This window comes from Accipiter gentilis, chromosome Z, assembly GCF_929443795.1.
Source record: "Accipiter gentilis chromosome Z, bAccGen1.1, whole genome shotgun sequence".
NCBI lineage: Eukaryota > Metazoa > Chordata > Aves > Accipitriformes > Accipitridae > Astur > Astur gentilis.
The window spans coordinates 12,738,911-12,755,100 of record NC_064919.1 but is presented as its reverse complement, the minus strand read 5'-3'; the positions used below and the strand labels follow the sequence as shown (position 1 = coordinate 12,755,100).

The window sequence follows — 16,190 nt, the reverse complement described above, 5'->3', positions numbered from 1 at the left end:
GCTTTCTGGTCGTTTTACTGCATGCAGAGTGGCAAGGATAATTCACACCTGGGCAATGACAGAGTTCTACCAGGCATAAGTTAGCAGTAAACAGCTGTAAATGGTCTCACCCCAGGGAGCAAGACTTTAAGAGACAGAGATCCAGAGCCACAGGCTAGCTGAAGACACTCTTGGAGCACCTTCTGGGAAGACAATGAAACCTTCACCCCCACCCTCCTGGTCTGAGTATTTAAAAACTGTCATGCTTGGCGAGAGTACAAAAGCATGGAAGGAAGTGACGTCTCATCGCAAAGCCCAAGGACTTCATCTGCTGAAGCTACAGCCGCTGCCATGTGGGGGTGAAGCTAAGAGCATAAACCTGGGCAAACTGAATGTGAGCTGTGAACAGAGGAGCAGGCTAGGCATTTTAAACTATAAACTGCAAGACTCTACATGCTCAAATGGTAAGGAAGTGGCCCCTGAAACATCTGATGGGAGCATGGCCTCCTGTAAAGCTACATGGAGATACAGCACATGCTCACTAATTTGAAAGTTATTCCTTTAGGTTAATCCGGTTGGGTGAGCGAGTTAGGTGCTCAGAAAAATCCTACAGGAATCAACAAACTGTCAGAAAAAAGAAACGTGTTCTATTGTTAAAATTATTTCTGTTTTCTTTCAAAGCAAAAGGTCCCCTAGCAACACAACACCACTAAAAAAGTTAGTGGAAAATAGATTTTGAGAAAGTACTGATTTTAGACACCGTAAGATTCCTAACAAGCACTGATCAGTAAATTCAAGTTGCTCTGTAAATCATTCTTGCTCTTGGAAACAGTGCTCAGACCAAGACATGCCATTACAGTTAAACATTTTTCATCAGAAGACAGATGAAAGACAAATCTTATTATTAAAGGTTCAATTCTGGAAACCACAAGTTTTCAGAGATTATGCTTGCTTATGACCTTGGAGGAACGAGCCTTGAAACTCAACTGCAGGAAGATGAGCACACATTTTGATCTGCCTTCTATTTTAAAGGTTTGGTTATTTAACAGATAGCTCACATGACTCATAACTTCACTTTGATCCCAAAAGAGGTCAAGGACAGAACAGCACAACACCTAATTAAGTAGAAAAAAGACGTTTTGTTAAATAAGGAAGACGGTGATCCCATTCTTAAAATGAGGACCCTGCTTTGTATCTTACTGAAACATGTACCTGGCTTCATTCAAGCTAGGAAATAACAGCGTATTTTAAATGAGTTTCCAAGGGTGCAGTTTGTAATGTTTCACACATGAAGGACACATCAATACTAGAGAAGACTGGTATTAACTCTTACTTACCCATAAGGCATAAGAAGAACATCCAACATAAAGTCCAAAAGCAGCTGTACAGTCTTTGGTTTTTCAGCAAGATTAAATGGAGAAGCTGCTGCTTTCAGTGGTTCAGCAGGGTATTTCATGTGAAAAAGGGTTGGTATTAGAAGATGCATTAGGCTGAAAAACAATTATATTTACTGCAACCATTTTTAAAAAAACCACACCTGTTTATTCTTAACATTCAAGAGAGAAACCTTTAACAACAAACCTTAACAGCAAAAAAAAATCTTAACAAAAGTTAAACCAATTCACAATCCAGTGACCTCTATTTGCTACCTCATGTACTTAAAAATGGAAGGCAGAAGATAAATTAGGATTTGCGCTTAAAATAGAACATATATGTCTGTGTGCATGCACACACACACATCCAGGTAGGTAAAGTCACTGCCTTTGTCCAGACTTTTAATGTTTCATAATTATGCCACAAAGCTGCCTAAAGCAGAAGTTGATTAACGCTGTTCAGCTTCACCAAAGAGTGCACACAGACAAATATATTGATTATATACCAGTATAGCTAGATTTCCCAAAGCTCTCTTCACTCATGTACTTGCTTTTTGGACAGGGCAAACCCATGGTCCCAGAGAAGACAATCAAGTATTTTCAAACTGATCTCATGAATGGAAGCAAGATTTTAGTGCAAGACCTTTCAGTAATGTCACTTTTAAAATACCTTTACACTGTCACAGTGATGCAGGGTGAATTACGATAAGATTTTAATGCCATTTTCCAGTGCCAGATTGGTGGAAACCCATATCAATGTAAATAAGAAGCAAGTCCATAATTAACAGTTTTCTAGAAGTTCTTAGTACACAGCAGTTCCCAACTTCAGTCTTTTTTTATTTATTACAACAGTGTTCCAAGTGAGTAGGAATTTTGGTTATCTCGCAATTTAAAGTGGGCAGTCTGAGACATTTACTGCTCTTCCTGTTGCTGGACACAGGATATTTACTGAAGGTCTGGCCTTAAGCTGGAAACCAGAATTTGATGAACATGGAAGGGGATATGGACAAGCATACCCATCATAACACAGGCCTCTTATCATACAGGGATTCTGCTGCTGCAGATCCTGTCTATTATTACATTAGACTATATAAATTCTTTGTACCACACAAACTACTGAATTGCTGATCCAAACTGTACAGAACAAGAACATCCTAAGCAATTAAGATCTCACCAAGGAAAAAAATCTTAACAACTGATACAAATTATTTTACTAAAATGATACCAACAGAATTCATTCCAAGAATAAGTAGTTATACCTGTCTTGCTGTGGTTGAGGTTTCCCTTCCATTGCAGTGAGAAGAGTTGGAGCCAATTCACATTGTTTTTCCACAGGCAGACGGGGGTATCCCATCTTAACATAAATTATGGTAAAATTCTAAAGGAGTAGATAAAGCACACAGTATTGCACCAGTGTGAAATAAATATATGTTCTTTAAACTCTTCTTGTGTGTTGTATTACATAACTGGGTGTTGGAAAAACCACATGTTTTGGAAGACCAATTTCTTAATTGTAAGGCTCACTGGACTGACAGCTGTTAAAGGGGAGGCTCAGCAAGACATACTCAAAAAGAGTCTTCTGAGTAGGTCTTGCTGAGCCTCCCCTTTAAAAGGAGGAAAACAACAATGCAAAAAACCTTCTCCAGCTTCTCTTATTTTCTGCGAATTTCACCAAAAGCAGCTTTACCCGAGCAACAGCTTCAAGGAAAGCAAATGTAATGAAAATGTGTCTCTAAATCATCATAACTAAAAGCTGCAAATGCAATCCAAAGAGTCCAGTGATAGGACAGCAGAGCAATACTGCATTCTGGACTATCTAACTGCTATCATGTTGATTCAAAATCAGCCAAGAACTATACAGGTAAGAATTATCTGTACAATGACCCGGCTGAAGGAAGTGTTGAACTGCGAAGCATCTTTGTAGATGGCACTTCTTAAAATTTTATGAAGCCTCATGGCATGAAACAACATGCATCACTCAGATACATGAATGAAAACATATTTTTGACATGTCCAGCCAAAAGCACAGTTTATATCAAGTGTGTCTTCAAACAAGATGGTTCTTTTACTGCCCTACAGAACCCATGCACTCTAGAAGCCCTTGGCCAGCTGTAAAAGGTGAACTCCGGATAATCCTACTTGCTTAAATACAATCTGAAATTACTTCTATGTTACTGCTGTTAATGTCTAAATACTTCTCCCTCAGTTTCTAAGACGCTATATTTTCCATTTATGCTACATGGGACTGAACAGTGAAATGAGAAGGACAGAAAGTTTCCCTCTGACTTTATTACATTTTCATGATGATGATTTGCAATAGATCTACAACAGTTGAAATGAAAATTGTCCCCATAGTTTCACAAAAACATTTTTAAACTATTCTCATTTTTTAAACTACATTGAATGAAACCACCTAGTAAAGTTTCCCCACCTATAAAATAACATTTTTTTCATATTTTCTTGCTCAGCTAAGGTCCTGACCCTAAAAACACATAAAAATACAGTTGTCACGTTCAGAGAAATACAGATATTTTAAGTAAGACTCTGATGCTGCATGATGTTTTAAAACAAAACAAAAAAAAATTTTGTTGCACCTATCAGGGTAAGGATTGGTAGCTGCTTGCAAAATGGAGCTTCTAACAATGAACAGACCCTCTACAATACAAGCAATGAAATTCATGAAATATCAAGAGTAATTATCAGTCATTTGAACAGGATCAGTACTGTAGCTGTCTTATGAAACTAACATCACCCACACCAGGCTACAAAGTTTAGTTTGAAAAAATCTCTTAAAACATCAACCTCATGACAATAGCATACTTCCTAGGAAAACTAACAGAGCTAAATACAGAAGCTTCAAAGAATATTCTGCTTGTTACAAGTAAGTCAGCAATTATTCTTGGAAGAACAGACACTTACAGTGACAAAAGACACTGCAGAAGGATCTTGATATTGAACTAGCAATGTTTCTACTGGAAGCTGAATTTTTGGACGACTTTTGATGCGCTTATTCAGATGAACCAGCAGCTCCATGACCTGACAGGAAGAAAACAAAAAACTTGAACGAACCACCATTAATTTTACTAATTTGGACTCCACATACCATTCTCAGTCCACTAGGCAGGCCTATTATAAACAAATTAGGCCTGAGCTTCCTGATTATTTAATCTCTAAGAAAACAGCAGACATCAATTATTGTACTACCTTGTAACCACTCCGACACGTCTCAAGTCACCGTTAAGACGAACACATAAAAAGTCCCAAACCATGCCACAACCGACAACCTCCATCAACCAAAATGTCAGGAAGAAATGATTACTGAGGATGACCAGTTCTTTCTACACAGTTGGTTACTATCCCTCAAAACTGAGCCTGGCTTGGAAATCTGCATTGCTGCTCTATCTTGAGGCTGCAGAGTAACTCCGATTCAAGACACAGAACAAAAACACACAAACAAAAAAAGAAAGCAAAACCCCCACCATAATAAAGCTATCAAATAAGCATAAGAAAACTATGTTTGGAGTGCAACAATGCAGAACTGAAATCCTCCGGGCAGGAGAAGAATCCAGCAGGAGCCGCGTGAACGTCAGGGGGGAGCAAGGTGCAGCCCTGCCCCGGGCAGGCAGAGCCCCGGCAGCGGCAGAGACCCCAGCGGGGACAGGCAGCAGCTCCAGGGATGGCCCTGGGCTCAGGTGGGCAGCCAGCTGAGCAGCGGCCAGCGCGCCTTGGAACAAGCGAGGTGCGGAGTGGCACTTCCTCACGATGAGGACTCTCTCAAGAGTTTGTGCCGTCTCTCTCCTCAGAGGTTCTTCAAGACCCATCTCGATAAAAGCTTCAGCATCCTGGTCGGAACTCGTAATGGACTGTTTTAAGCAGGAGGTTGGCCTGGACACCTTCTGAGGTCCCCTCCAAGCTGCATTACCCCGTGATTCTACATCCCCATGAAGCAGTTTCTTAGCATAGCATCAGCAAAGTGTCATTCGTAAATCCACTAAATGAAAGAAACTGAATGGAGGAACTTGAAAAACTGCAGACAATCTCCACTCTGAAACAATAGGTTCTGGAAAATCACACTGAACATCTGCATCTAGCTCACAAACCCTATGAGATTCTCAAGCGAGGTGGTGTAAGAATGTAAGTGACATTAAAGGCAGTCAGCTCAGCACCAGTAAAACCAGACAGAGCCAGATCTAGATGCATGTTGCCTTCAGGCAATTCAAGTCAAAAAGCCAGGGTGGGCACACTGTCCTGTGCTTTTGATGTCTTGTTACCTTGGTCATAGTACAGTGAAAAAGCACCCACATTGCTGTCACTGAATTTGTCCTTTTCTTTCCATTCTATTTCATCTACTTTATTAGCCTTTATTAGATTAGCTTTCCCATCACCTGAGTGCTCAGGTAAAAAAAAGCATATGGTTCTGTTTTACTTACATTGCCTTAACATGATTTTGAGGTTGGAGTTGAACAACAGGCACATTCTTTGTTGTCCACCAGGCAAAATTAGCACTGAAAAGCTAGGTATTTGTGTTTACCAGTCATTACATTTGAAAACGCATCAGACTTCTTAAGACATTCTCCCATCACGTTAATGGCAAAGTAAGAGCGAGCACAGGATTGAAAAGCTGAGTTCTGATGTAAGTAACAAAAAAAGGCAATGTGAACGTTGAACAGATTTACCGGCAGGTTATACACTCCAGAACAAATGTTCACTGACGTTCATTAGAATAAAAAACTGACAGCCTTGCCCTCCCCTGTCTCAATGAAAAATTATTCTGCTATGTAAAAAATACCAAACAATTCACAAAAAAAAAATCAACACACACAGAACCTTCTTGTTATATTTTTTAATTTATTATGAAAACAGAATACTGAGAGAGTCAGCTTCCCTTCACTAATATGGCAAAAGCAGAATTCAGGGTAAATTCGTTGTCTGCAATGAATTTGACAAATACCCAGAAGCACAGGCAAGTGCTGTAACTGCTTATAATGTTATCATCATCTTGCATAGATAAAAATCTATAGTTTAAACACATAGAAGGAAGAAGAAACAAGTTTTATTTCATTACCCGTTCTAACACAAAACGCACAATATACCATAAGAATGCTGTGTGATTTTGAGAGGGGTCTTAAAATTTAATTTTCAAAGGAGTGGTCCTCCCCCTTCTGTGAATCTCACAACACTCCAAAAAACCAGACAACACATTCCAGTTTATGGAAAAAATATTATATAAAAATACCCTAAGAAATTTCACTAGCTAGTTGGATGCCTTCTTCACAGCTTCAAGTGCACATGATAAACAGGGATTAGAAAGAACCCTCCATCTGAGTTGGAGGATCTGTCCTTCAGCACAGTGGAACGGCTTCACATCTATGGATCCACTTTCATGTAATCACTACCAGGACCGTGTTTTGTGAAGAATTTTTAGAAAAATCTGTGTTCTGGTTACTTGCAGGTTCTGAAATCTACTCATAAAAAAAGTGAAGGCATGATCATTTCCCTGTCTCTACAGGATGAAGAGGGGATTACAAAAAGCTTCTTTTCTACCACCACCCCCAACAGTCCATCTGCACTCTGCTCAGAAAGGTTCTAGTCCACCTCTATCACCAGGCAGCTCCTTCTGATGAACAGCTGCAGGGACAAGAATTCACCCTTTGCTTTCTGATCAGCTGTTGAAATCTCTTATATTCAGCTGCTGCTGTCCCATTTGCCTCTTCTGGTCACATCCTCCTGGCAGAACAGCAAACACAGCAGGTGTTCCTCTGCCCGAATCCAGACCAGGTCAGATCTCTTCTGCCATTAACAGTATGTTCAGTGATCGCCTCATGCAATCCCACAACTGCTGCTGCAGAAGACTTGTGCAAAAACACAGCCCTGGGAAAAAAACCCTGCTAGTAAACAGAGTTTAGCTCCCTGCTACAGAAGGCAGCTACATCACTGAATTTTTTCAGGTTCATATTAAATTCCATCTTCAACACTGTTCAGTCCTTGCCTTGCCACAGGAATAGGGGGAATGACCAGCACATGGTGCCAGGGAACTGGGGAGGCTGCCGCAGCTCCACACCCCCAGGTCCAACCAGGAGAGGCACACATTCACCAGTGGGCTTCACTCCTGGAGATCCACACTTGCTTCGCCCCAAATCACCTAGGTCCATCCCTTTCCCTGCCTTTGGTTCCTCTACTAAACATGCCATTAGAAGGCTTGTGCAGTCCCAAAATGCTCTTCCCCTGCAGCCCACTGTGTCCACCACCCCTAGGTAGCACACTCTCAGTCAGAAAGGTGTTCTGGCATTGACTCATCTTGATGGGTTTCATGTCCGGAGAGTGGGGCTAAGGGTCTCCTGAGACATCCCTGGGAGGGACCTGGATGGGGTGCCCCTTCCTCTGAGTCCTTAACTCAAGTTCCTGCCTGCCGTGGTGCCTCTGTGTTCCCCTGGGCTGTGGAGACGGGCCTTTGGTGGGCTGACAGCTCCTATGATGGGCCTGGCTGTCGCTGGGGCAGGGCATAACACAGATTTCTGCACTTGCTATTGGGTCTCTGTGCTCCTTTGCGGGTCTGCAGATGAGCTGTTATGCTATACCCTGACAAAGGGAACTGAATTCCCTGGGTACATATTAAATTCCACCTCCAAAACTGCTTGGTCCTTGCTCCTATGCCTGTAACCAGGCAAGGACCAAACAGTTTTGGAGGTGGTATTTATATGTACCTGAATGAACTCTGTGATAAAGCTGCCTTCTTCAGGTACGTATCAAATTCCATCTTCAAAAATGTTTGGTCCTTGCTCCTATTCCCGTTATCAGACAAGCGAATGACATCAATAAGTATGTCTTCACGGTCTTTTGCACACAGAAGCAAGCTTGCTCCACACGTGCTGTAAGTCAGGTGGATGCACAACAGCCCTTAACCTGGAAGCCATGGCAACTGCCTCTATGGCTGAAGACTTGGTGTCAGGCTAACCCATGGCTAGCTGGCCTCAAGTGGAAACAAATGCAGCCTCCGCACATCTACAAAAGCCACACATCTACAAAAGACCTTGCTGATACAACCAATGACTGTTTTCTTTAAGACCTAACAGTTGTAGTAAACCCATTCTCTATCACGCTCACAGAGAACATCCAAGTATAGTAAATCATAATACATCAGGGGGCATTTCCTTCTCTCTGATCGGGACAGCACACCATTACGGTAAATTGCACCCTTACCTTTTTACGAACGCCTTCCTGTGTGCTGGACAGCTTGAGGAGAACGGGGGGTAGGAATTTGGAAATAATGTTCTGTAACTGTTCATCTGTTTCTGCGTGGCCAAGACGCAAGAACACACGTTCAAGTTGATCTGCAGTTAAAAAAAAAAAAAAAAAAAGGGGGGGGGGAAGAAAGAGAAACTGGTTGAAACTCAAAATTGCTATAGCAGGAAAACGACCTTTTCTGAACATCCCTTAATGGGCTTGTAAGAAATGTTGCACACAATTCTTAAAGTCCTTCCATCTCAACAGCACTCAGCACAGATCCATCTTGCATTTTTAACACTAACTGAGCAAACTGTTAATGGCAGAAACCAGCCTGATATCTTCCAGTACTAGCCTCCACAATTACGTGGACACCACCTCCTATCAGAAGGAATTGAGATTTCCTTCGCTTCTTGCTGTGTTTCAAATAGAGGCTAGAACATGTCCAAAGGTAAAATGGAAGGTTAGGCTTTCCACATCATTTCCTGTCCTTTCTGCTTTGACAGCAAAGGTCTCCAGCTATAGGACTCCTAACTTTTGAAAATATCCACGTTCAGACCATGATGTTCTGTATCTCCACTAGTTAATCAGAAGGAAAAAAGATCTGGCCAATTTTTGTTATTTTTCTTCTTAAACCTAGAGTTCTGGTCAAGCACAGGGACCCCATTGTTTCAGGAGCTGTGTCAACAGAACAAAAACACCAATGACATACAACAGAACCCAAGACCAATTAAGTTAGTATCACAGAAAGGAAAGCACAAGTTACAAGCTTGGGGCAAGCCACACCATGGCAGTTGCGTACAAATAAACAGGCTGCACACCTGAAAGCACAAGAAAGAAGCTACAAAGTGAAAAAACAAGTTCTCCAAAAGCTTGAGACTGCTGTTCCAGGGTGAATTTGATACTCATGGGAGTATTCATAGGACATCTTGACACAGGCTAACCTGTTTTGCCCACAACTTTCTGTTAAACCACTTAGGTCTTCCAGAAAATCTTTACAAAGCTGTACAAATGTTGACTGAATCAGTTACTGATTTGTTAGAATTTTTTGATCCTTTTTGCAAAAGACAGCATTACCATCAATAGGAACAAGATCACAAGCATGAAACACAGGACATACTGCTGTAACTTAAAACACAAAGCTCTCATTAATCACTCTATGAAGCAGCTGGAGTGTTGTAACAAATTGACCTTCCTCTAGACATCAGGTCTCCTCCCAAAACCCAGGAAGGAACAGGCAAAAAAAAAATTTTAACATCTGCAAAGAGGTAGAAGCTGCAACTCCTACAAGACCAAGAGAATGGGGGTGGGGGCGAGCAATAACATCTGTTTCCTCAGTGAGCTAGCAGAAGATAATTTCAATGAAACAGATGAGACCAAAATCTTCTGTCAGCAGCTCAAGCACAAGGGCTGAGGACCATCTGTCTTTACAAAAAGCATGGAAGAGTCCCTATTTTAAGTGCCAGCATGCAGCTGCCCCCACAGCTAAACTAGAAGCAAAGTGAAACCTCCCTGGCCAGACCGAGAAGAATCCTTGTGCACGGATGGGATCAGGAGCCTCTCTCCACCGTACTGCAGCACTGGTGGCCACATACACAGGCAGCAAGGAGATCCGGGACTTTTGAAGAGACTACAGGTCTTAAAACATCTTACAAGGAGGAAATCATTCCCCCAAAGACTAATCTAAAGTGACCTGTTGCAAACTGAGATTAGAAGGAGACCAAGGAGAACCCGCCTTCAGCCAAGGAGGATCACTGAGCTGGCTGCAAAGGACCGCAGAGGCAAAACCCAAAAAGCACTGGTACAGGGCAGAGGTAAAGACTGAGGTGAACGGATATGGTTGGGATTTAAATGAACAAAGAAGGGTGTTCAAATGCAAATACTACTCTAGCCAGCAAACCTGTCATGGTGTAGCTGCAGAAGCCTTTACTGTCTTATTTTCAAATCTGTGCTATCCCCATAGTAAGAGTCCTCACAGCATCATTCCTCCCCTGCCAGCTGCAGATTAAACATAAACATATCACTGCCAATGTTTTATTTTCTGCTGAGCAAATATGACAGGCAGCTGAAAAGACAGACTACAAAATTTTACTGTCGGGGAAATTACAAGCCAAAACTCTGCAGCACCTACAATGCAAACTGACTTGCAAGTCAATCTCTTGTTTCAGAGAGATTTCATGGAACAATCAGGCTGTCAGCTAGTCAAGGACTTCAAGACATTTACCTCATATTCCAATTATTTTTTTTAAATCCTAACAATTTCTTTCTCTCTTCACCTTCCCTTTCATGTCATACGCCCCCTCCAGGGCCTCCACAGTGTCTGATGACCCCACCAGCACTAGAGGGCTGCTTAGGCCATGCCAAGCAGCTGAAATAACTCAAACAATGAATGAAATTATCAAATCTTTCCCGTTGGACCTGGAACTCCAGAGGATCACTGCAGACCCACAGTCCTCAAGCAAGACAACTGAGGAACCTCCCCGACCACATGTTCCTTCACATGGCAACAGGTCAGACTCAAGGGTAAGGAAACACGAGTGGAGTTGTTTCTAAAGCCATTTGTTGTAGCTGCTGGACTTCACACATCTTCCGAATGGCACAGAAACCACTCCACAGGTGCCCGCGGGAAGTGCAGCAATGCACTGAACTGCAGGCATCGACCCCATGTCCAGCCTCCTCCATTATTCTGTTGTTACAAGCAGCAACCAGAATTGTGATAATAGTAGAGATCAGGAGAAAAAAAAAAGCTACCCCCTTGTTTACACTGCCTGTGAGATAGATTTATTACTTTTCCCATCTCTCTGCTGCCCAGTCAGTTAAGCCCTAAACTGCCATCAGGTATCCCTCCCCTAACCACAGGCACAACAGGACTCTTCAGCAAATTCAAGGAGACTAGTCGCCTGGTTGCAGTCAAGAAACTGGCCAGGAGTTTGCCAGAGCACTCTCCTGTGCTGCCGATGCAGGCTGTATCCGTAGCAGCGGGACAGGAAAACAAAGAGCTATAAACCCTCCCAACTATTGCACATAAACCATTTTCTCCCCAGTTTTTATTCTACTAACAATTAAGACCATCTCTCAAGCTGACAGCATTCATTATGGGAAAGCATAAACCCTGGAGATTTAAAGCACCACACACAATGGTCCAGGAGAGGAGCAGGGGATGCAATATCTGGGAGTCAGATACTGTGTCCCACCTCCATGCTGGTGGAGGCTGGCTGGCTGGCACGGGGCAAGCTCCTTTCCCTCTCTGCCTTTTGTCTTCTCACAGCCTTCAGCTAGCCTCCCTGTCCAGCCTGCGCCGGCGAGCAGACCACTACGCATCAGGCATCAAACAAGACAAAAAGGGTTTGCTCCCAACCTGTCTCACATTCCCACATTGTGCACTTCACAAGTTCTTAAGAACGAAGCCAAAACCTTCTCCATCTAGTTTTACAGCTCCTACTGCTGACTGCAAAACTGCACATTTGTAATTTCAGGTGGGGCGACCACTAGGTTATACGATAATAAAAATAAGTAAAGCAAGAGGTCTAACTTGCTTTGCTACATACCATAGGAAAAAAAAAAAAAAAAAAAAGATACCACAAACCATTTTGAATAAGCCTTAGCACCTGAAATCGACTACTACAGCAATCTTACCACAACTTGACAGCAAGAGCACTGAATTTTAATTAGAAAGCTTTACACATCTCAGTCTTTACCTTTGCTAGCTAACATTGAACTTAAAATGCAGTCCATGCAATGACACACTTCCTGTAATTTTTCATTCTGAAAGTTGGCTAATACAGTTAAAGATACTTTTTAAAGTTTTCTGGAAGCACTGGAAGAAAGAAGTAATGGAGGAATGAAATTTAGACATACAGCTTTACTCCCATCTAAAAAGCCAATACTTAAGAGATCTGAGATTTTACAAAGGCTTCTCCTTCCTCAGTCTTACATTAAACTCTTATCTCAAATTTAGGACTGTAATATTTCCCTGGTATTAGGTCCCACCTATAGCACCCTCTGTATTAGCTAGTTATGTATGTTTATAAAGTTACTTCCATAGTTAATCTACTGCAGTTCAACTCTGGTGAACATGGGGCTGGGGGAAGAACATGCTGTCAGAGGCAAACGACCAATTTTTAATGCAATCCAGAGAATTTACAAAAACAAAACAAAAGATTGCCATTGCCATTATTTTATTTACACAGGTGAGAAAGTCAAAGTGAAAGGGAGAAAGGAGGAAAGGAAGGAGACTTCACTGGAAAACCCTGTGCCCTATCCTTCAGGACTCTTCAAAAACTGCTCCAAGAACAAGCTTGCACGTCAGAAGCAATAGAAAAGCGTAGGGCACACCAAGATCACGGTGAGCCTTTGCTCCACTGTAGAGAGACCCTTGCTCTGCCAGGGACTGTTGGAAGGAATAACCCAAAAAAGATGAAATCACTACTACCCTTCAGGGCATCACTAAATTCATTATTTTTGGGATACTCTCGCAAGTTTCCCTTTACAAACCTGAAAGCTGGAAGCAATTTCCTGAAAGAAGGATGATTGCTACGGCACCCAGGATCTGCTTATGAACTATGTGCTTACCATAGTCCCTGTCAGACTCACCCAGTACATTAGAAAACACCTGAGAAATCACGTCTGGTTTAAGATGTAGTCTTAGAAACATCATATACGTGCCACAGCTATGACAGTCAACATTTTACTATGGATTAAAAATAAAAAAAACAACCAAAATAACCCACAACCAAGAATGAACTGCATGAGTAGAAAAACTAATACCAGATAGTTTTATTTTTAAAATACATATGATTAAGTCCACACAAAAATTTGTAACAGATATTTGTGTATTTTGGCTCAATCGTAACTTCTTTCCATACTGCTGTGTAGTATTTTCACACAATATTTCATTTTTTTTGTGGTGTTTTCTTGAAAAAAAAAAAAAAAAAAAAAAAACTGTTTACAAGAGGATGAACATAAATATGGCGAATTTAACAATGGGCATTGCATATGAAGAGACCTTCCCTTTCACTGTATGCAAAAGAACCAAAGTGGCAGGAAAACAAGATACATCTTTGTATCCCTATTTCCAGCAGCAGTGTCCAATTTGTGTCAACAGACATGGTGTATTTGGAATTTGAAATCCCCAAGTTACCATGGCAATGTAGTTACCTATCTGTGAGAAAATGCATGTTTCTCTTCTGGTTCTTCCCAGTCTCCATTTAAGACTACAAGGAGGAATATAGGTTTCAGCCCTTGCGACCACGCCTCATGCAAAAAAGGAAGGGAATAGACTTCAAAACACAGATAAAGTAATCAAATTTTACAAAAAAGTCACCTTAACAACAAGGCTTTAACTTGTGCTTCATAAACTTCCAAATCCTGCAACACTGGCCATAAGAAGGTCAGAGTTATTTCTAACTCTGTTACTACAGAATTGATCTTGCAGCCTCCCAAGCCAACAGCAAAACCCCAGCCTGCTCACTGAAACAACATGCCCCTTCTTCCCGTTCTGCCACAGGGTAGCTTGCCAAAGGGAAGAATTGAGAGAAAGACACAGAAAGGATAAAGTAAATAAAATAAACAGCTTAATGTTTTCCTTCCGATAACAGGGGCGTTTCCCTTCCTTTTTTTTTTTAAAATTAAAATCACAGAAGTGAATTCTTTGAATGCTTAGCCTTACTGAGGTAGCTTGTTCACTGTTTACCCATCTTTTTATCAAAGAATCTCCTGTCAGTTCAGCTAAGCGCAGTTCCATTTCATGTTCCATTTCAAGGTTCTCCCCCTTGTCCTTACTCAAAGAATCAGCTCCCTCTGGCATTCATAGATATTATGCACAGCACGTCAGCTATTCTGCACAGACCCCTCAGCAATGTATATTTGTGTAGTTGAGTATCAAGTGAAACACACCCTTCTTTTTATGAAAACTGACTCAAGAAACTAGTAGGGCTAGGGTATGTCAAGCTAACTGTGCTTTGCAATTTAACTGATCACCGCAAAAGCATCCCAGGAACCAAAAAAAGAGAGTCCCAAGTCCTCTGCAAAACAGAGCAGAGGGCAGGACAGCAAAATTTTGTGCATAAAGTCAGAATTTATCTTCACTTTCCTGAAAAGTGTCCTTTTGACAGATTAGTGGGACTGCTACCTTAAAGCATTTCTAGAACTGTTTCAGTAAATCAAACAAAAAAACCCCCACCCTCCTCCAACACCTGAACTCTGTAAAACCATTACATTATGCTAGCATCCCCCATATTTTCTCCAAAAGGCCCTATACTAAATAGAGAGTACTGGACACAGGGGCGTTTCGACTTCACTGCCTGGATTGCAAGGGCAGTTTTTAGGGTCAGGTCCCCGCTAAAGCAAAAGCTCAATCAAATACACGCTTCAGCCCCTCCAGAGCTAAGCGGTTGTTTCTGCACTATTCTGCATGCGGAAGAAAGAATAAAGTTCTCGTTTATTGTGCCACAACTAAAATAGGAGTCAAATTCTTGTTCAAATGGTGTTAGACTCCGGGAGAAAATATATCAGTGGCAAACTGTGAGTCAGGATTTGCTGGTGCTATTCCTGGCTCTACCAGTAACCCGTTGTGTGCCTACAGCCAAATCACTTAAGGGGGCGTTTGTAAAAGTAGGTCAGTCACCAGGTTATTTTACAAGATCTGATCTGGGAAGGCGGGGGGGAGGGGGAGCATATTATCTTTTTTCATTCTATTCTTCCGTTTTATAGAAGAGCTTATATAAAAGCTCGAATAGCATACTGAAATCCAAATATTTGCAATATGCCAGGCTTAGGCTCTCCATTTGAGTGGCTGACTATTCTTACTCAAGATTAACTTTCCCTTCTCTTGCATCTGAACTCTTATGGCTTCAGGGCCAATTTACTGATTTTGCATTAATTTTTAAACTGCCATGTCTCTACTGTTATGCTGCCTTCAAACAATTTGTCCTCTAAAATTGTCAGCACCCTTGTACAGAGTTTAAGCAAACAGTAAGAGTTTACGTGTTTGACTGGAGCTATACATCAAAGCTTCCTATAGCCATGTGCATATAAAGCAAGGAAAACTGGTTTTCCATCTAAAACTAACAGTAATTATTCTTGTTATTTTGGGACTACTCATCAACCTAAAAAGGAACGGATCTCTTTCCAAATATGCCGAAATTTAACTATTTAAATGTATCAAAAGACAGTAGGCCCACATGGATGCTGTTTAGTTTCCCTCTCTTTCTCTACATGAAATTACTCTTTTTCCATTAGCTTTAATTTTTACTTAAGACTACAGTATCTTCTATTCAGTGACAGATGAGGTACTAGGGAAAAAAAAACCAAAACAGAAAGAAAAAAATCCACTCTCTTTCCTCCTCCCCTCCAAAAAAAGATTTCTAACCAAAGCAATAAAAACCTCTCAATTCTGAAGGATGCCGTGGTCAAATAACCTGAATGACATCACGTAATTATTAACATGAATCTCAATCTAAGGACATTTGTCCTTTCAGGCCAGCTTAACACAAAGGGCTGCGTAGCAACCGGCACATGGCTGAGGGCTAATTTTTTGCAGGATCAGATTTGGAGGCTGGGAAGCTAGATTATACACAGATAAAAGCTGAGGAGTTACAAGCAAGAGATCTCACA

The 16,190-nt window shown here is 41.4% G+C and overlaps 1 protein-coding gene across 4 annotated transcripts in view; it reads right to left on the bottom strand.

Moving 5' to 3' along the window:
- ECPAS (Ecm29 proteasome adaptor and scaffold) overlaps nt 1-16,190 on the bottom strand; it is a 63,084-nt gene that overhangs the window by 44,842 nt on the left and 2,052 nt on the right. For 3 of the 4 annotated variants that reach the window (XM_049796109.1, XM_049796107.1, XM_049796108.1), the window contains exons 2-5: nt 8,553-8,683; nt 4,272-4,388; nt 2,612-2,730; nt 1,317-1,469 (exon numbers count right to left, since the gene is read on the bottom strand). In XM_049796109.1, the coding sequence (XP_049652066.1) occupies nt 1,317-1,469; nt 2,612-2,730; nt 4,272-4,388; nt 8,553-8,683 (520 nt within the window). Of the gene's footprint in view, nt 1-1,316; nt 1,470-2,611; nt 2,731-4,271; nt 4,389-8,552; nt 8,684-16,190 lie in introns of those variants that run through there. The other variant, XM_049796110.1, reaches the window with a different exon arrangement.